Genomic DNA, 21,067 nt, shown 5'->3' with positions numbered 1-21,067 from the left:
CGGACGAGCCGCCTACGCCGCGTGCATGGCAGTTGGCAGAGGAGCTCGTGTCCGGGAGACCGGGAGCGAACGGACGGCGGAGGGGCGGTGAGTTCACGTACGCGGACCCAAAGAAGCGCATCGGCAGCCGGCAAGAGCGAGCAAACGAGGCGGCTCGAGTGGTGCTCTTGTTCAGGCCATCGGCTGGGTACTAGTGGCGTCCGGGTTCAGTGAAGCAGTTTGACGACAGCGGGAACGCATCGTGCTAAATAGTAGGACATTGATAAATAGTAGGACATTGACATCACCGCCGCCCTCCCGTCCGCAGCGCCAGATGGTCACCACCGCAGGGAGTCCAACGCCTCAAGCATGCCGTCCTCTAGGAGCCACCGCGGCAACATGGACGCGTCCAGCCGGACATGGCGGCCCAGGGGACTGCAACGATGATGGGGACTGATAGGGCGATGGATTTGGAGATTTTAGAGACCGAGGACCTCACCACACAAATTTTCTCAATTTCAGGGGTCTTTTTTGTGAAATAAAAATCGCCACGTGTCATCCCCTGTTCAGATTCGGACTCTCTTGTATGAATCGGTACCCGTAACCAGAGTTAAGTGACCAATCTGTGTTATTTTGCAAGTTTGTGTATGGATCTGTACTCATCGTGCAAGTTTATGTATCGTAGATGATATTAACTCCGTGACAAGCGACACATCAGGCAGGACAAGCAACAGAAAGCAGCAGCAGCAGCATGGCTAAAATGTGAAAGACCGTAAGCAACAGCACAGCCGCAGCACCAACAAGCAGCATAGGGGCAGCAGCAAGCAGCAGCCTCACATAGACTACCGCAGCAGCAAGCAGCAGCCTCGCGTAGACTTCCGCAGCAGCAAGCAGCAGCCGCACTTCCACTGCCATCTGAGTGACCTGTTATAATCCTGTATGATAATAAGGTATGAAACGCAGGATAATCGGATCCAGTTCCCTCAGTTGAAAAGGAGGTTTCAATATTCAAAGGCCCATATTATTTTACACACTTACAATAGAATTGATCGTCTGAACTTCACCATTATCTATGATCTAGCCAAACAAAATTCATGTCAACAATAGAGAAACCACCACCAAGATGGGAGATCTGGGGAAGAGAAGAAAATGAAAACCCAAAAGCCCATACCTGTATTAAAGGTGGGATTGTCTGCTACATCGTCAATGCAGGAAAAAAAAAGAGAGACAAAAGAAAGCATCAGTAGAATTCAACTCGTCACATAAGCAGCATTATTTCAACGACACAACGCAATTGGCCTCATAACTGAATCTAGCGGGGATCTCTTTGTTGGTCATTTCGAATCATCAATTGACTTTGCTCATTTAGCAGCATTTAGTCATCGGTGGGCTAATTGGCACAACAAATCATTTATTTATTTATTTTTATCTAAAACGATTTCTTCTCCAAATAAGCAGTATTACGTCACGCTAATGTATCTATATTTCCAATTTCTCAGATGAACTATTTTGTCATGGCTAAGAGCATCTCAAGCCGCGCCCTCAACACCCCCCCCCCCCCTCCGAATTTTTAGCGCCGGTGGCCGAAATTCGGCCCAGTCGCACTCCCAGGATCTCGGTTAGCGCCGGTTTGAGCGAAATCCAGAGCCGGCGTTCCTGCCCCAAACCCAAGCGGCCGGGTGTCGCCCGGGCGATACTGCGGAAGTGAAAAGTGGCGTGGGGTCGCTCTGTCTGCGACCGGAAGCCCTTTTCCCGTCGTTTCCTCCTGCTTCCCCTCCCCGGCTTCCCTCCCTTCTCCATTCCTCCCGCCAAACCCACGCCTTCTTCGTACCCTTCCACCTGCCATGCCGTCGAAGAAGTACGTGATGCCCCGCGCCGCGACGGATCCCACAGCCGCCGCTTCGCCCAGCCGAAGCAAAGGAAGCCGAGGGCACCGCTGTCCAAGCCCCCCGGCATGAGCAACGTCGAATGGAAGGCGGATGTGGAGCGCCAGGAGGCCGTAACCGCCGACAGGCGCAACAGGGCCAAGAAGGCTAGGGAGAGAGTGGCGCAAGCTGCGGCTGCGGCACAGGCGGCGGCGGAGCATGCGGCCGAACAAGTCGAGGCGGCGCGCGCGGCGATGATGAATCAACCCGGTGGGAATGGCCCATACGCGGCCTGGAGCCAGCAAAGCGTCGGCTCTCCGGCCGGGTTCTCGTCATCGCCGCACCCATGGAGCACGCCGTCGCCGGGCTATGCCGATGAGGACGCCCACGGCGACTTCAACCCCAACTTCACCTTTCCCCATGGGCGCCCAGTCCAGCGCACGCCCTCGCCCGCGTTCGCCGGCGTGCAGTACCCGCCGTACACATACTTGCCGCCGGACTACACGGCCTCACTGACGCCACCTCTCCGCCGTGGCCTCTACTCGCAAGCGTCCTCCTCGTCGCATCTCGGCGACGCCGACGCGACGGAGGCCGACATGGAAGACCTCATCTCGGCCGGCTAGGTTGCCGCCGCCGCTTCCCCCGGGTTCACTACCTAGGACGACTCGATTGACCTCGGCGACATGGACGATGAGCTCGACTACGGCGAGGAAGAGCCGGAGGACGAGAAAGAAGAGGAGGAGGATCCGGCTCCGACGAGGAAGGGCAAGAAGAAGAAGAAGAAAGCGGCGGCCAAGACCGTTGAGCCGCGCATCAAGTGGGTGTCCAAGGAAGAGGAGTGCCTCGCCGAAGCGTGGAGGGTCGTCTGCCTCGACCCGGTCACCGGCACGAACCAGAGCATCGAGACGTATTGGACCCGCATCAAGGCTGAGATTGACGAGCGCAAGCTCGTTGTCCCCTACTTCAAAGGCGCCCACATGAAGCATGGGTCGAAGGCGCTGGCGAACCATTGGGGATGCCTACGCGACGCCCAGCCCCACTGAGGATGCCTCCGGCGCGCCCAGCAGCACAGAAGCCGCGCCGACCAGCCCGGAAGCCGCGCCTACTCCTCCCAACCCACATAGGCCGCCGGAGGTTGAGCTCGACGTCTGATCGCCGTTTGATGCATTTCTTCTATGCGCCCTTCCTTTTTTGTACACTGAACTACCGTGTATCCTTTCATTTGATCACCGAAATGTGGCACCGGATCACCGAACCGTTGCGATGATCGCCGTATTGTGGCTTTTTTGAGCGGGAACGATCGAGTTTGAATATGTGGCATCTTAGGGGCGGCACCTGGGGCCGTGGCTGGGGAGAAACGACCCCCAGGGGCCAATCTAGCGCCGGTTCACCCCCAGGCCGCTCTTTTTCGGTGCCCGGGGGAGGGGGGGGGGGCGAAAGGCTGGAGGTGCTCTAAGTAATTATTGACCGGCCATTGAATTGTAACCAATACTTCAACTATTCAAGTTTATGTCTATTTCGTGCCTTCTCAAACATTCCATTTCATTAGGTAAAACAAAATGTAAGATACCGTATATATTCTGTAGTGTCCTAAATCCTGATAAACTTCATTAATCCTAGCGGCTAACATGACAGACAAAGAGGTTGAGCCAAACAAGGATGAAACACCGCTGACAACCAATAGTTCGGTTATCCCGGCTGAGCGAAAAAAATGTTTACTCTAAATATCAGGCCTCTAATGCCGTCATTGCCCTTTCTGACATTTGTCTTCATTAAATTTCTGTCATACTGTTAATCTTACTTGCACAATTATTCATTACACACAAGTTTCATTTGTACTAACCGATAATTAACTAAATATAACTTTTGCAAAAAAGTTTTCTTTCTAAGTTTAGCGATCTCACATCCATCCCGGTGGCTGTGTCACGTGCCAATGCACAACTGGTGAGACTTGTCAACAAACAAAATTCTGACTTGTCAACTACAGTTATTCTTTTGATAAAGGGTAATATATTAATATCAAGATGATACTAATTACACCCAGCATCTACAACAACATAATATCTAGAGCTAGTCAAGATATCGAGGATGCACATTGCCAAAAAGAAAAGAAAAAAAAAGAGAAAAAAAGGGACATGTAAAGGCCAAGGCAAGGTGAGCAACCCACTGCAGCACAACATCAACAACTACCAGAAGGTGCCCAATAGCAATGCCTCCAGGAAGGAAACAACATGAACGTTGTCATCGCCAGATCCAGCCATATATATTAGATCCTTGGTTTTCACCCAGGGGAGAAAGTTCGAGCAGACTCCAGATAGTGCGTTCAACAAGGGAGCACAAACCACCACTGCAGGTACAATCAATGAAGGCCAGGCCTAGGGTTTTCTCCCCGAAACTCGAGGCCAGGTAATCTAAGAGCACCACCACAAGTGAAGCCCACATAGTTACCATCACCAACTTGCCATGAAGAAGTCTTGCTACAATGTCCCAATCAGCAGCAGAAATGTGCACTAGGATTAAGCCGACACATCGGGCATTTGCTGAGACGTCAGATCTACCTATGCTGATATGAAGCACACCCAGACCGTCACCCGAGGAAGACATATACCCGATGGTTTGTGGGTGGGAAGTGAAGGGTAGTCTATCATCTCCAATGGCCTCACCGGCCAAGCTATCGTAGCCACCGGCTCCATCGGTGGCATCACCATCTGTACCCGTGTCGAAGGGATCATGAAGGCCGAGACGTGTATGCCATAGGGAAGGCCAACCCTCACCAGAGCAGGCGTGATCCACTCCGATGCAACCCCGAGGCACAAGTCACCACCGCCATATGCCCCCGACAACCAAGATGCGAAAAGACGTCACACCACCTATCGACCAGAACCCCTCCCCTAGCCGTTGCAGACTGGAATAGGGCCAGATCCACCATCACCACCATGCTACTGCTGCAGCCATGACGACACGACAATCACCAATAGGCCTGGGCGCCCCGAGTCTAGGATCTGCCGGGGCGCACACCGTTTAGGGTCGCTGTCGCTCCCTAGCCGGAGGGCTCCCCGCAGCGAGCAGATGCCACCGTCGGCTACACTGCTTTCGCCTGCCGGATTCCTTCAATGGTGACGAGCTGGGCAGGAGAAGATGGGATAGAGGCTGCAGCGGCTAGGGTTGCACCAACCCCTCACCCCTGGCGCAAGGAGCGACGCGAGCGGTGTTCTTTATTCTTGATTTAATACTTCATGGAAATAAAAGGAAAAGATGTGCAAGCCAATCTAATATACTGACTATATTGCTAAATTAAAATAATTTTAAAATCAAGTTGATCTGTACATCTTTTATTTGTTTAAGAAAGCAATCTCTCTTCAGTTTCATTTGCGAAACCACAAAGTTCAGTTCTACTACAAAGCATAAGTAAATGAATTTTGATGTGAGCGTCTATCAATTTGGCACTCTATAACTGCAATAAGAGATCATGCCCACTGGACACTAATTGAATAGATAAAGCTTTGCAAGTTAGTATTCTTAGACAACTCACCTCGCTAGTTTTCTTACTTGCTTCTTGTGGCTCACTAGTTTTCTTACTTGCTTCTTGTGGCTCACCGCCATCGAAAACCACATCCAAATTCACCTCATCAACCACGTTGTCTGCCTCTTTAATGAACATGTTTCTAGTTATATCCTCAATTGTAAGGCCACCATTCACTGTGGTGCTCCATACAACAAATTCATTGGCACGATCTCTCGGGGCCTTGCCCTGCGGTTGCAATGTTATTTTGACATTACACTTGGATCGTGGAGGCATAATGCCTTTCTGTGGCTGTGTGTTGTATGACACCGGGCTCGTATTTTCAACGTCAAAGGCAATGTAACAGTCCATCTCATTGGTTAGCTGAAGTGCACATGACATCTGTTTGTTAAGCTCAAACGAAAAATGTAGTCGGAGTGGCTCAATTCCAAGCATATCATCTTCCGAGTAAGGGCTTATCTGCAGTAAAAGAGCAGGTGTTAAGAAGAAGAAGAAAGAAAGAAGTGGGGAGCATACAAACTTACCTGTCCAAATGTATGTTCATAGGAATTGCTGATTTCTCCATTAGCACCTTCAGTTTCTCTTATAACATGTATCATATCCCATATATAAGGCCGTTTGGATGGCTCAATTTCCTGGCAGAGTAATCCAATTTCGAGGCATTTTGCTACTTGTTGGTAAACCAATGGTGATTCCTTCGCTGTTTTCTTCCACCTGTGCCTCCATCTCCTAAGTACCTGTCATTGCAGAAATGTGACATTGAATAAGTCAAAATCTTTAACAAAAAAACTCAAGTGTCGAGACGATGACCGTAAACAAGCCTGGAAACGTCTCTCTCCTCTACACAAAATTAGACGAGGCGATTGGTGCTTAGGATCGATGCAAAAAGAGATGAGAAGGTTTTAATTCCAATATCATCACCCACTCCCAGATCTTTTCCGGGACTCCTTTTGTAAGTTTTCCTAGTGGCGGTGGTGGCTTTTTTCCTCGAATTGGTTCAGTTTTCCGTTCTGTTGCACACGGAGTTATGGCTGGGTCCCACAGGTTGGCAGCAGCTTGGCTCTCTCACTGTTGGGTTTATTGATAACATCAAAGATAACCACATGCACACAAAAAATTATAGCCAAGGGCACATGTCGCGCCCCACTTTTTCACTTTATTTCTCAAAAAGTAATCTCTCATGTTACAATCTGATGCAAAACACAACGTGGTTTAGTGTATACACACATAATATATACACCAACCTGAGCAGCACCTATACCACTCGAACTCGGCTAAGTAAACCTTGCCCACATTCTAGGCTCGGGCACACCACGTACACGTGGTGCTAAAATTCCTATGTTCTACAAACGGACACATCGAATGGATCAACTTTGTCCAACCTCTCGAAACAGGCTTTCGCCCCGCTTTATAAATAAAGCAACATCCGAACAGTACACAGCCGGACGATACAAAATGATGAGGTAGCCCTCTTACAAAGCCGATTCTATGATATCCGGCACACGTAGGACGCACGCGACTATGCTACCAACAACAAGCACCGGACGAACTAAACACCCCCACGCTACGACCTAACCCACACCTAGGCTCCACGGCAACGCCCCCAAGAGGAAGAACGGCGCAAAGCATCGCCGCTGCCGAGTCCACACTGGACAAAGGTCTTCACCTGGAGCCCTGACACAACGTCTTCAAGAATAGCGCGGCACCCACGCCATACACGGCAAACCAGAATACTTGTTGGACTAGTACGACCTTTGTATAATACGACCTTTGCTTATCATCCTCGCCTCCAAGAATACTTGTTGTACTGCGGCAAGCGCTAGAACTCAAACACTAACTCACTTACCAGACTGCATTGGACATAAGGTTATGCTAACACTCACTACTACAGATTCATACATCACTGATGGGCGCCTAAACCCCGCCACTGACGGTTTTTGCGCCCAAAGTGATTAAACTTCAGTGGTGACTGTTTTCATCATCGACGAAGCAAACACACTGGTTAGTGGTGATTAATTAAAACAAGCCCATGGGCCAGCCAGCCCGTGGCCGCACCCTCCGTCGTTGTCCGCTGATCGGAAACACCCTCAAACGTGTGGACACCAGTCCGCCGTTCGGCCGCCGCCATAGACACAACCTCGGGGACGAGCAGCAGCCGTCGCTCATGGACGCCACCGTCATCACCGTCATCCCCTGCACTGTCACAACCGTCGTGGTCCCCCATGTCGGGTTTGGGGCAGGAGATAGTAGAGGAGCCCGGGGACCCTCTCGTTGGCACCGCCCTTCTCCATCCAAACTCACCCACCGACCATGTGGACAGCGACTTGGGCAGTAGCGGGGGCCTTCTCCCCTTCCCGTCGTCGTCTCCCATGTTGGAGATGTCGGATTCGGAGCTAGAGATGGCTATTGGTGTGGCTAGCCCCTCCCCAAGGTTCAACAGGGTGGTCGTGTGTAGTTCGAGGCAAAATCATAACTTTTCGACGGCGATCAATGCCGGCAACAATGGTGCACATGTGTTGTTTTCTTCCTTGAAGACGTTGCAAAAGAACTCGCTCACAACTCATTGCAGATGACGATGAACTTCGGCAATGGAGGTCAGCTTGGGCCGCTGACAGTGTTGTCAACTTCGAGAGGGCATGAGTGATTCCAAAAGCTGGTGGCGCTGGGTTGCTACTGTTGCTATCTATCTGTCTATCTATATCTATCTATCTATCTATCTATACCTCTATACCTATACCTATACCTGCCTATACTAATTACAGACTTCCTAAAAATTCCCACATTAATTAGAAAATTAGAGCAGTTAATCTCTGGTGGGACCAAAATTATTACGGTGTAAATTAACCCATCTAATTTTCCATCTCTAATGTATCTGTAAAAAAAGTCTCACGTATCTCTCCCCCCATGAGTCAACCATCTCAATCTTTCTTTTTTTTGACTCAAAAACTTCACGCATCTTTCTTCCAATCTCTCACGTATTTCTCTGGAAAAAGACTCTCATGTGTCCCTCTCCCACATATCTCTAAGATGAACGATAGGCGCCGGCGGACCGGCCGAAATTTGGGCCGGTCCCCGCGCATGCGTTGGATTAGATCAACAATACCCGTCAGATCTTATCCCCACATTATCCTCTAAGCAAAAAACGCTTCCTTCTTGTGCCTCCTTCCATATCTCACGCGCCCGTTGACCAGTATCTCGCGGCCATGGCGGACACTACGCTCGCCGTCGCCCGCACCTGCCGGCCACCGGTGACATCCGAGCTTGTCTCCCTCGGCCGCCCACGCTCGCTGGCCATCTGTGCTTGTCTCGCCGCCATCGTCGACGCTCGACTGGTTCCAGCGAAAACACATGCTGGTCGTAGCAATTTTTGCAGTGGATGCAGCTCCCCCTCGTCATTGTCGCCTACGCTTGATTGGTTCGAGCAAAAACACATGTTGTACGTAGCAAAAATTTGTTTGTGCATGCAGCTCCGCGTCGCCGACGCTGGACTGGTTCCAGCAAAAAAACATGCCGGTCCTCGTCACCGTTTGTCCATCCTGGCTGCCCGCGGTCACCACCCTCACCCAGCCTCTGTTTGTAGCAAAAAAACAAAGCCGGACGTAGCAAAAAACGAATCGGTTGTAGCAAAAACAAGTTGCCGTGCGCGGTCTTTACACGCTCACCCAGCCTCTGTTTGTAGCAAAAAACGAAGCCGGTCGTAGCAAAAAACGAGTCGGTTGTAGCAAAAACAAGTTGCCCTGCGCAGTCACCACGCTCGCCATCTCTGTTTGTAGCAAAAAAGGAGCCAGGTGTAGCAAACAATGGAGCCGGTTGTAGCTTTTCGTCATCGTCCATGGCTTCCGTCGTCTATGGTTGAAACTTTTTTCGCCATCGGTTGAAGCTTTTCTTGTAGCCGGTTGCAGCTTTCGGGTTTGCACAAATGCCTCACCTCCAAAATTCAGTCTTCTGGTCGAATCTTTTTCCAGAACGATTGTAGCTTTCTTATGAATGATTGCAGCTTTCTTATGAACGATTGTAGCTTTTCAATTTGCGGTGTCTCGGTTGAAGCTTTTTATGCCACGGGTTGAAGCTTTCGAATCTAATAGTGGAAGCATTCGTATGAACGGTTCCAGCATCACCATGCTGTCACACGCCATGGCTGGTCGTGCGCCATTGACGGGCACCAGCGCCGCGCGTGTCCCTCTTGCAGTTCCCCCGCCTCGCGACTTCTCCATCCTTGCCGTCTTCTTTGCCCCCGCCGTGGCTTGCCGTAGCAGCAAAAAGCGCCATGGCTGGTTGTGCGCGCAGTGCCGGAGATGAAGGAGCGGTTGCTCTAGCTATGTCGCGGGGGAGAAGAATATAATGAAAAAAAAAACGATTCGAAGGAGGAGTGTTCCCGTGACCTGCGAGACGCACGATCAAGAGAGGAACGAGCGGTGGTGGGCCAGGTGGGCTAGGCTAGCAACGGTGGCCACGTGAGCAACCAGGCGCGCGTTTATTCAAGTGGAAGTATGATTCAGCACGCGACCGACCGAGCATTGGGCCGGCCCGCCGTAGGGAAACGTTTCCCTATCTCTAAACGTGTCCCTCTCCCACATCTATACCTACTAATAAAGCAAGTTGCGTTTCTCTAATTTTTTCATCCGTTCACCACCGAAAATATTTTCCTTATATCCGAGGTGGTACTAAATTTTCGTGGTCCATCTGCTAAAAAATAAAAAGTTTTGTCCGGAATTTCGTACGTGGGCCGCACGCACTAAGGCCCAGAAAAGCCACCCATATATATCCTGCGCACGGAGCTGAGAAACCTTATTATTCACTCAGCGCGGCATATAGTTGGAGCTTCCCATCGGCCTCCGGGCCAGCCCATTACTATTTTTTCTGCATTCTTTTTCGATTTTTATTTTTTCCCTTCCAATTTATTTTTTCCTTTTCCCATAAATTAATTTAATAAAATTTCCAAAATTTCGTTTTTTGTACTATTTTTTGTTAAATCTTAGAATTTCAAAATTTGTTCCCACTTTCAAAAACATTTGGAAATTGAAAATTTTCTTTCATTCTAATTTTTTTAAATTAAAAAAATGTTCACATTTTCAGAAAAAATTGTGATTTTTAATAGATTTCTAAAATAAATTTCATTTGAAAAATAATAGAAATTCGAAAAAAAATATTTTATCGAAATGTTCACAAATTCAAAAATAATGTTCGTGATTAAAAAGACATTTTTGAAAATTGATTTGAATGTTCAAAACAAGTTTCCATTTTAAAAATTGTTCACAAATTCGGAAAATGTTCGTTTCTCCCCTTTAAAAATGGTCATGTTTTCAAAAAGTTTTTGTGAATTTAAGAAAATCTTTCTATTTCAAGTTTTGTTTTCCTTATTCTTGAAATTAACCTTTTTTGAGAAAAAAATTCTCACATATTTTAAAAAATATCAGGAGATCACGACAACCTCAACAAGGAGGCAGACCTGAAGGAAACAAAATGCACGAATTGGATAGTGGCTGCCACTCCCAACAACCCCATTACTATAAAGATCTTGCGGGCCAAACATGACCCGCGAGAACACCGCAGCTCTCCGCTCTATCGCCCCATTATTGTGTGGAGACCGTTTTGATGGACACATTAATTGTCTTTTCCGATGCTTCTCGCAAAAAAACTTCCCGTTGCAAAGCACGGGCATATGTGCTAGTATCTCTAAAATAAATACTATCTTCATGTATCCCTCCCAAACTCTCACGTCTCTCTAGAAAAAAAGGCCCAACTTCCCTAATCTCTCACGTATCTCCCCAGCTCCATCATATTGTTAATTAGGCTGACCCTCTTTAAGTCAATGAAAATTTATAACCAATACAGATCTTTTCAGTAAGTTACCGACGTATGCCATCAAAGATACGTCCCTTCTTTTATCCCTAACCTAATCACTTTTACTTGCACGCCTGACTCGCAGGATATAGGCTCCCAGCCGCCGCCGGCAAAAACATCACGCCAGCAATCGTCTTTGTTGCCGAGGAGAACACGAGCACTTGGAGGACGTGGTGTAGCGGGAGGCAAGCGTTCCAGTGCTCCAACGACAGCGAGGACCAGTGCCAAGCTGCGGTTGACCTCTCACGGCAGACCGGGAAGGCCATGCGGACATGGGACGATGCGGGGAGTGAGTTCGCGGCTGAAGCAGACAGTCGCTGAGTTCGAGGTAAAACTTACATCGCCACCATGCAGAACCTCACCCGTGCTCTCTCCCTTTGGCAAGCTGGTCCGAGACGTCCATGCATGGCACGGATAGGCAGACGTGCCCAAGCATCCAGCATTGCTGTGTTAATATGTGGTATTTTTGTTTGTTTTCATCCTTAATTGCTTCGAATCAGATAATCAATTAATTAGCAAAGTAGGCATAGTGAATTAGGGATAGGAGAGATATGTACAGAAGGCTTCAGATTTTTCTCAGCGGAATAGAGACGAACCCTAGACGCTGCTATGTGTTTTGGCTGAAGCGCCAGGCAGGAGACCACGCCCCGCAGTCTGAGGTACTGCTGGTCGTGGCTGCTGTTCACGTGGCGTCCATGTTCTGGATTATGATGATAGTAAGTATGCTCTGACGATCCTCTGTATTTTCTCTTTTAAGTTCTCTCCTCAGCTAGAAAACGCTTTAACCGAAGTCAGCAGATCAAGGTTTGTTGCATGTTGGACGTTGGAATGTAGCCGGCCACATCGTTGCGTAATCACCCGAGGGAATTCGAAGTGTCGGGCAGACTCACCGGAAGGCGAGATTAGGTATTGTCCGGATGGTCCTCTGCACGCCAGGTTACATCCTTTGTATTTAGATGAACCCATATATCCTACATGTTCAGAATTTTAGAAGCAACCTGTAATTTTGTCATGTTGGTTCATTTTCAACTAAGGTTACTTACAAGCTTAATAAGAAAAAAAATATTTCTTTTTGTTTGCAGCCTTTGCATAATGGGAATTTCGTCATAAATCTATTGCTTTCTACAGAATAGACACGTGGCATGTTCATAAAAAAGAAGTTTCCTCTACTGGGTGCATGTATTCCTGTCACATCTCAGGCATATGCTGTACACAACTCCATGTATGTATAATGCTTTTTTGTTTATCCTTGCACATAGTTTTTCAGTGTAATCATCAGAAGATCTATTAAGATGTACATGAAGTCATGCACCAAATGAAAAACCACCCGAAATAGTGGCCTTTATGTTTTGTATATACAAATTATACTTTTTGAGATAAATGTCAGATTGGACTATATATATAAAATGAGACCACTAGATCATGTATATAAAAGAGTGACGATGCGTATTAGTTCATTTTCTTGAAGTTAACCCAACACAACAATGATTACAAAGACGCCTAACCGGTGACTTATTGATGCCTGCCTCATGTCGAGTTGAACTGGCTAAAGGATATAATGAACTAGGAACATATGCATGAATGAAGGACCCACGGTTGGTAGGATGACACTTCTGTAGGCATCTTGCCATTTAATAAAATTAAGAGTAAACCATAAATGCCAGGTATATATATCTACAGCGTACAAATTAGTTTCTTTTACCACTTAATATGTTAAAGGTATCTATCATTGCAGAAACAAATGTCAAACAATATTTCAGGGTAGGGAATCATGATTCCTCTCATAAGTTTGGTTAGAAATATTTCTCAGTGCAGGTGGATCACGATTCCTCGCATGTTATATATATATATATATATATATATATATATATATATATATATATATATATATATATATATAGCTTGTATTCATATGTCTTCTCAGGTTCTTTTTTTCATATGTTTATGTGCTTATTTAGCATGCGATGGACATGAAAAGTTCTATACTGCAAAAGCAACGATCAAGCGAGTTAATATATGAGATAACTGGTACTAAATATAATGCGACAAATATAACAAACAAGTAGTACAAAAGAAAGAAATCACTTCTACTGTCCAAAATGTGAAGAAGAACCTGAGAAGACATATCCAAGGTAAATTTGATAATATCCCATTAATTAGGCAGAAATTTATCCTGCACTAACCACATGGCCGATTTTATTATTAGTTACAAACTTAAACCAGAGATACGTGATCTTACTGCAATGACGACTTGCACCATGTTTGAGGCAGAAGCAAAAAGAAAATGGAGGGAGCACGGTTGGTAGGCTTCACAGTTTTGTAGGCGTCTTGCCATTTAATAAAATAAAGAATAAAACAAAAAGCCCAGGCATATATATCTACGGCATACAAAAAAGTTTCTTTTACCAGTTATGTCAACAATATGTATCGTAGGAGACACAAATGTCAAACAATATTTCATGGTAGTGAATCTTGATTACTCTCATTAGTTTGGTTATAAATATTTCTTAGTGCTAATCAGCCAAGATTACTTTCATGGATTCAGTGGGTATGGTTTCTGTCTAATATTAGTAAGAATGTCCACTTGCATTTAATATCCAATATATTTTAAGTAAGAGCAAATACTTATTTTTTTTGTTCTTGATATATATTCTCCCGTATTCTTTTTTCATATGTTTAGGTGCTAATTTAACCTGCGATGGATATCAAAAGTTCTATTCTGCAGAAGCAACGATTAAGCGAATTGATATATGAGGTAAGTGATACTACATATAATGCGGCAAATATAATAGAAAAACAGTACAAAAGAAAGGAATCACTTCTGCCGTCCAAAATGTGAAAAAGAACCTGAGAAGACATGTCCAAGGTAAATTTGCTAATATCTCATTGTTTAGGTAGAAAATTATGTTGCCCTATAACCACATGTCCCATTTTATGGCTTAGGTACAAACTCAAGCTAGAGATACGTGATCTTAGTGAAAAGATGACTTGCACCATGTTTGAGGCAGAAACACACAAACAAAATGATTAATCAATCTGCATAATTCTCGATACATAGGGATGATTGTGATATACTTAACGAGTAAGTTGTGTGCACATAAACCACACATGAAGGTAACAAATTAACTAGGCGTTATACACAGAACAAGGCTGCACTTCTTGACGAGCATTAGCAAAGCCCGTTAGAAGAAAGACAATATTTGAGGGCATTTATTTGATTATCTACTTTATATTATTATCAAGTAATATATAGTATAATTTACCTCCTAGCTAACATAGAAGATGCAGATACTTATCCAATTAGCATCCCATGTTCCTACATATCAATCAGTTTTTTCAAATATATATGTCGTCAACTTTTCTAAACTATGTTTCCACAAACTCAATGTAAGTCAATATATAACACATTCCAATCACTACAACATTGTCCCTTTGAGTAGGAAAAGTGTGTTTGATAAAACAAGAAATAAACAACATCAATTAACTAGCCCGTGTGAATGCACGGGTTGACGACTAGTTTCCTAAATGACGCTCCTGGCCTGGATTAGCTAGGGGGTTTGTCTCGCTTGTCAGGTTTTGCATGGTCGTCTTTAATCAACCACACTATATGGTTTTTAGCCTAGTTTTCTTCATAACCTGGGCCAGTCTTTCTTATATATGAATGTGCAGGAGCTCTCTACCCTCTTTATGTGGTCTCATAAAAAAAATTAACGCACACAACTTGTGTTCCCTAGGCGGAAAAGAACCCTCTGTGCGCGTGGGTATTTCCTAAACCCGCCAACGTCACATATAAATAACCTAGCATGGTATACTACACATGATTTAGAGCATGAATAGGAGAGCGAGAGTGGTCCAAGGAGTCCGGGAAGCCAAGAAGGGACATGGCCGGTGACTCAGCCCACATGGCTGAAATATAAATGTTTCGAGCCATCACATGATGGTATCATCCATCGGAATCAATTTCCGAGATCGTCGTTGTATGTTTTCGAGAAAGACCATTACGTGGCTTATACTTCTCATATGTATTATTTAACTGGATATGTATGCCATACAATACCATAAAATGCAAATTAAGTAGGTTTAGTAAAATGGCAAAAGAATATACAAGGTAGAAAGTTAGGATATTTCTAAAAATAGTTTGTCTGCAGGGCAAGATAAAACCTCTTACATTATTATTGTTGGGGATCGCCTTTTGTCCTGTCACTAGTTCAATAATTATAACACCCAAACTGTACATGTCTGATTTGAATGACATCTTTCCCTGCTGTAGGTATTCTGGAGCACAGTATCCTCTACATAAAAGGCCAGTATTTTAATGCATTATAGCATGAGAAAATATGAGAGTAAATGTCAAGAAAGTCAGATATATTGATACATAGCTTACACTGATCCGAAGCGATCTTCACTCATGGTGTGTGACTTTTCATCTAGTCTCGATAAACCAAAATCAGTGATTTTCGGAACCATATCATTATCTAGCAGTATATTGTCAGGTTTCATATCCATATGATAAATTTGCTTTTCCCGGTGCAGATGGTACAAACCTTCACAAATGCCTCTAATTATTTCATAACGTGTGTTCCATTCAAGTCCCCTTAATTCATCTGCATAATGCAAAAGTAGAGCCATGAAAGTTTCAAACATTTAATTTATGCAGGCTAGATTGCACAATTAATGACCTTTAACATTGTGTTCCAGTCTATCTCACTTCTTGACTGTGGGTAAAATGTGTCGAACGTAAGTTAAAAATAAAAAGGACAAATAAGTAAAGATAAGAGTTGTATCACATGGAAGAATGACGTACCGGTAATATAATTTTTCAGGCTTCCATTGCTGATATACTCAAAACAGAGTAGTCTTTCTCTTACCTCTGCGTAAATAAATTCTTTTGATCCTTCTCTTTGTATGGCTATTTGGTCTGTGCTAGCACAGAAGCCAAGAAACCGTACAACATTTTCGTGTTCGATGTTCAACAGGCTGTCAACTTCGCGATAAAACAACGTCTCATTGATTGAATGGCTGTTCTTTATCCTCTTTACTGCAACGTTCCCATTTGGGAGCACTCCCTGTTTAACATCTCTTGTAAGCCTTTAAAAAGTGTTTAGCTAAATTTAATATGATGTGCGAGAAAGATAATACTGAATGTTTGGTATACAACACTTAATGGACACAACTCTTTTCGACAGAGCACAAAGTACACACCCTTGGAAATACACTACACTTGCTCCACCACACCCAAATGCTAGGAAAAATATGAGGCTCCCTGGTCAACTTAAGGCGGCAGAATGTTTTCCCAATTAATGCATGTGTGCATGTGTGTACTCAACGCGACACAATGTGTCCCTATCCAAGAAATCAAATTTCGTAATATACCACACAAAGAATCTGCCTGCCTGACTGACTTCAATATATACTATATACCATTAAAACCAAGTGGTATCTTGGAGAAGTATGCAACATATGTATATACAGTGATATTTATACTAGGTTGAAACACGGAGTATACAAATAGTTTGGCTACTTCAAGTACTGCTCGATATAACAATTCCAAGCGGGGTCTCTAGATGACATGCATAGTTTGTGTTAAAAAATAATTTCACCTTATAAACGGTTGCAAATCCACCGTGGCCGATTTCTCGATCACCCGAGAAATTTACTGTGATATCCTTCAAAAGTGCGAGTGATAGATTTTTCGGCTTCTCTCTTCCATCAAGTATATGCTCCAGGACCTCATGATCCATCTGTATATCTAATGTATAATCCATTTCACGCTATGCACTTTCAACAGTAACAATAAATAAAGTGTGTTCCTAGTAGAACAAAATTGAATGGAGAACTGCCAAATGACTAAGTTACTACCTTTCTCTAGTAGCACATGATAATTTTACAACAAAATTATCAAGTAAATAACTCGCGCGACAACCAACATTTAAGGCAACACTATTCTAAGTATGCTACCGTGATCTTCTTTCAACGTAATAAGGAAATGCAGATGCGCATTGCATTCGTGTGTGCCTAAGTTATGCTTTGCAGACCTGTGCATTTTAAGAAATTTTGTAGAAGTAATTTATGCGCATCATATTAAAACTTATGCACCAGCTGCAAACAAGGGCCGAGGCCCAAAATCCTTTAGAAAAGCTTTTCTGGAAATTGCAAATGAAAGACATGAAAATAGCTATTGGGTTGGGCTAGCCCCAAACTTTGCATAGCCCTCTGCTCCGCCTGTGCTGCAGAAGAAAAGGTGGTTAATATTTTAAACTACATAAAGTAAGTTAAGTCTTTTGGCTTTATTGGTGCAGGATATATCGAATCATTTTTTTCATAATATTTTTGCATGTGCGTATGTTATAACATGATCCTGACATATGGAATTTCTGAGAATTATTTCTTCAAGATGTACAAGTATGTAAATCTTAAACTCATGCACCTAGTCTTGCACGTACCAAAACCACTCTCCCAAAATGAACCATTATATTTGTTTTAACGTTTTACTTGTTTTACATCAATAGTTCTCATGAGCAAAAGCAATTGAAATAACAAGAACATGCATACCCATTCGTGACTTAGCTTGTCAGAAAGAACAAAGCAGAACTGCTACACAATGTCCAATGATGTAATAAAACCCTGTAATGCATAAATGCAAAATAAAAGATGCTACTGTAAGACTGCCAAAATAGATATGAATATAATGCTTGTAAAGATAAGATAACATTATTGATGTTGTTGTTGTAAAGACTAATATGATCTAGTGCTCAACATAATTGATATGAGAAGCAAATCGAAACTGAAAGGCTGAGAGGTACTACATGAATCCCCTATATGCACCTCTGCCCTATTTTTTATGGCACAACACCGAAAACACGGCTTCAGAAGAACCTGAAGAAATCATTATATATATTTTTGCAACATGTGAAATCTTCCGGGAATTAATCATGCATATATTTTCCTACTATTGTTGAGAGCATTCAATGCTTTGCATGTTAGCACTCAAGCTCCATCAAGTTCAGGAACCAAAGACCGAGCCTAAGCCGGCCACAATAACTAATTTCAAACATGGTTAAGCATTGCCTAAACATACAATATTAGTGAACTTTTGGATGTGACAACTAATTGCCAGTCTTGCGCTTCTTTACATCTTAATGTATTAGCTTTCTAGGACTTAAGGTTTTAATTGCAAAGTTTGCACCTCTCCTAAGCATGTTAGTCACAAAGCTGGCGATGAAAGATCACATATCCTTCACGTCGAGAGGCAGTGCTATCTAAGATCCATATTCTTGCTATGCCTTACCAATCAGGTGGACCGAGAGGGCGTTGGCTGATGGAAATCGGTTGAGTTAACACTCCCTTGTTTAGTGTGATAATAGAGAGCACAAAATTAAGCTCATTTCTTTTGATTTATTTTTGTTTGGTTGTTATGTTGAACTTCTCTACAGCTTGTAAGCCCAGCAGATATTATTCTAGCTTTCTGTAAAACTTCACTGAAAAACCTCTTTTCTAAATAAAATATGTACTTTTAATGTTTCATGGAATATCCGTCAACTACTAATCAGACTAGTCTTAGACTAGTGCTAGACTAGTCGACATAGTACTATAGTAGTCAACTACTAACCTTGGGAGGAGACGTTGACAGATCAGAAAAAGTAGCTGCGGCGAAAGAGGAGCATGCAGGCCAGTTCTTTTTTTTTTGAGGGATGCAGGCCAGTTCTTATGGTAGCTTTTTTGGGCTTATAGAATAAGCTACCCCCTACCTAGATTATTCTAAAAGCTCAACCAAGTTTTTTTTAGAAGTCTGCTAGTCAACTTTTAGTTAACAGGCTTCTAAAAAAATAAATTTGATTGGCTTGTAGAATAAGCTGGGTAAAGGGCAGCTTATTGCAACTTATTTTAAAAGCCAACAAAAGAACTGGCCTGAATGAATGGTCGTCTCCTTGCTTGTTGGCTAGTTGCAGCCTGCGGGTGGAGTGGGCAGTGGAGTAGAGTAGATGTCCCAAAGGAGCAACGCAACGTGCTAGCTTTAAAGAGGAATTAAAGACGGTAGATATGCAAAGGGAGCAGCGCAACGTGGTAGCATTTAAGAGGACCTGTAGATGACAGGTGCGCATAGATGGGACAAAGAAGGACGACTTGACTTGTCTCAAGACGAATCATTTCGTAGGAGCTTAAATATTCACTTCTTTCCAAAATATTCTGTTTATTTTTTTGGCAGCCATCATTTTAACTATATTTGTATTTGCAATATACTCACTCTGTTTTTATTTACTCAGCGTGTTAGCTTTGACTGAAGCCAAACCTTATAAAGTGCGGCCCACTTTGTAGAAAAACAATATGAACATTTACAATGACAAATCTATATGGTGTGAAAATATATTCAATGATGAATCTAACAGAAAAAAAAGTTTGTTCCTACTAGAGCACCATTCCATGGAGAACCGACGTTTGGTAGATCGCTAGTACTACCTTTCTATGGCAGCATATGGTAGTTGTCCAAGAAAGTTGTCTGCGGAAAATCACTGAAGCGCCAACAAATATTTAGCACGAACCGGAACTGAAACACATTGCCCAGTGATGTAATAAAACCCTGCATTAAATGCAAAATAAAAGAAATTCTTGTAAGATTTGTACCAAAGTAAATACACACATAACATGGTGCTTGTAAAGTTGAGATAACAGTCCTGCTACTGTTGTTTAAAAGCCTAATTTGATGTAGTGCTAAAAAAGGTTTGTTCCTACTGGAGCTAAAAATGCCTAATTTGATGTAGTGCTAAAAATGCCCTTCTGCCCTTTTTCCACGGAATTAAAAAAGAATGCACACCTCAGGAAGACCCCGAAGGAAACACTAGTCTACATAATTTGCAGCATGTGGAAGCTCCCGGGGATTAATTAATTAATCTTGCATATTTTTTGCCTGCCTGTGCAAAATGGCAGACAAGCAGCAGCAGCAGTGACAAGCTTCGGCGGCGGCGATCTGGATACACCGTCGCCTCCTGAAACGCGCACACACGCACGGGCAGAAGGAAGAAACCGGTATTGCTGCAGGGCCGGGGCATAGGTTGCTGACGAAGAAAGAAGCAGAGTAGGCCGTGAAGAGCATCAGAAGAAGAAGGAGAGTACACTTGAGTGGTCAGATCAGATCTGGAAGGATGGCGGCAAGTGGTGGAGGGAAACGCAAAGCAGGGGAGATTAATGGAAACGCTGGCTGGAAGGGAGGAAACCTCAGACGGGCGGCGCCAGCTCCTGCAGCTGCAGCAGCGCTGCCGGCATCCGCAAGTTTTAGATCTGGGCGAGACGGTTTACTGCTGTCCGGCCGCTTGAGGTTGCATCGAGAAGACAACGTTCGTGCCGACGGCGGAGGAAGAGGGAAGCCACCTGACCTTCCTCTCCGGCCAGCGGAGGCGACAAGAGCAGCCAGAGGCCATGGATTAACAATACAACCTCTCAGTTTATCAAAGCACCGATCGACAGCTTGAAGATAACAATCAATCAGCTGCATAAAGCGATTGCACTGACCTTGAGACCTTGAGAGAGCAGACGTTGATAGATCGATGACAAGAGAAACGAGCTGAGTGAATGGTGGTCTCTGATCTGGTCTCCTTGCAGCAGCTGGGTCGGTGGGGATGGGTGGGTAATATACAAAGTTGACATGACTTGACTCGAGGCTGTTAGAGTAATACAAGCACATTATTGGTTAATTGAGCTCAGCGTGGATTAGTATAAGAGCAACTCCAACGCAGTGACCCAAACAGATACGGATTTTGTCCGTTTGGATCACTTGTCCACCTAGCGGACATGCGTCGAACACGCAAGGATGGTGGATGCACCCAACGTAGGAACACTTGAAGCGGACATGCGGCGGAAC

At 44.4% G+C, this 21,067-nt stretch overlaps 1 protein-coding gene across 6 annotated transcripts; it reads right to left on the bottom strand.

Moving 5' to 3' along the window:
* Positions 1-641: 641 nt before the first annotated feature.
* Positions 642-20,850, bottom strand: LOC119339186 (putative receptor-like protein kinase At4g00960). 6 transcript variants are annotated; one of them, XM_037611329.1, is made up of 12 exons: positions 20,719-20,850; positions 19,669-19,789; positions 17,764-17,835; positions 16,812-16,960; positions 16,016-16,277; positions 15,596-15,815; positions 15,380-15,503; positions 5,892-6,104; positions 5,377-5,826; positions 1,151-1,171; positions 1,018-1,056; positions 642-914 (listed from the first exon to the last, which is right to left on the bottom strand). In XM_037611329.1, the coding sequence occupies exons 3-12, from the start codon at positions 17,765-17,767 to the stop codon at positions 822-824; spliced, it is 1,575 nt and encodes a 524-aa protein (XP_037467226.1). In that variant the 5' UTR covers positions 17,768-17,835; positions 19,669-19,789; positions 20,719-20,850; the 3' UTR covers positions 642-821. The 6 variants fall into 6 exon arrangements, with proteins under 6 accessions (XP_037467226.1, XP_037467228.1, XP_037467227.1 ...); XM_037611331.1 differs by having other exon boundaries at positions 16,812-16,952; XM_037611330.1 differs by lacking the exon at positions 20,719-20,850 and adding an exon at positions 20,424-20,698.
* Positions 20,851-21,067: the final 217 nt, after the last annotated feature.

Source organism: Triticum dicoccoides, chromosome 7B (genome assembly GCF_002162155.2).
Source record: "Triticum dicoccoides isolate Atlit2015 ecotype Zavitan chromosome 7B, WEW_v2.0, whole genome shotgun sequence".
NCBI classification, from domain to species: domain Eukaryota; kingdom Viridiplantae; phylum Streptophyta; class Magnoliopsida; order Poales; family Poaceae; genus Triticum; species Triticum dicoccoides.
This window is presented reverse-complemented; position numbering and strand designations above follow the sequence as displayed.

Bases quoted from the DNA above. Each gene is read 5' to 3' on its own strand.
- LOC119339186 (XM_037611329.1), bottom strand. The intron at 6,105-15,379 runs GTAAGAGGTTTT...CTGCAATGACAG, and splicing joins CGATCCCCAACAATAATAAT to GTACTTAGGAGATGGAGGCA. The intron at 1,172-5,376 runs GTGAGTTGTCTA...ACGATGTAGCAG, and splicing joins CAAGTAAGAAAACTAGCGAG to ACAATCCCACCTTTAATACA.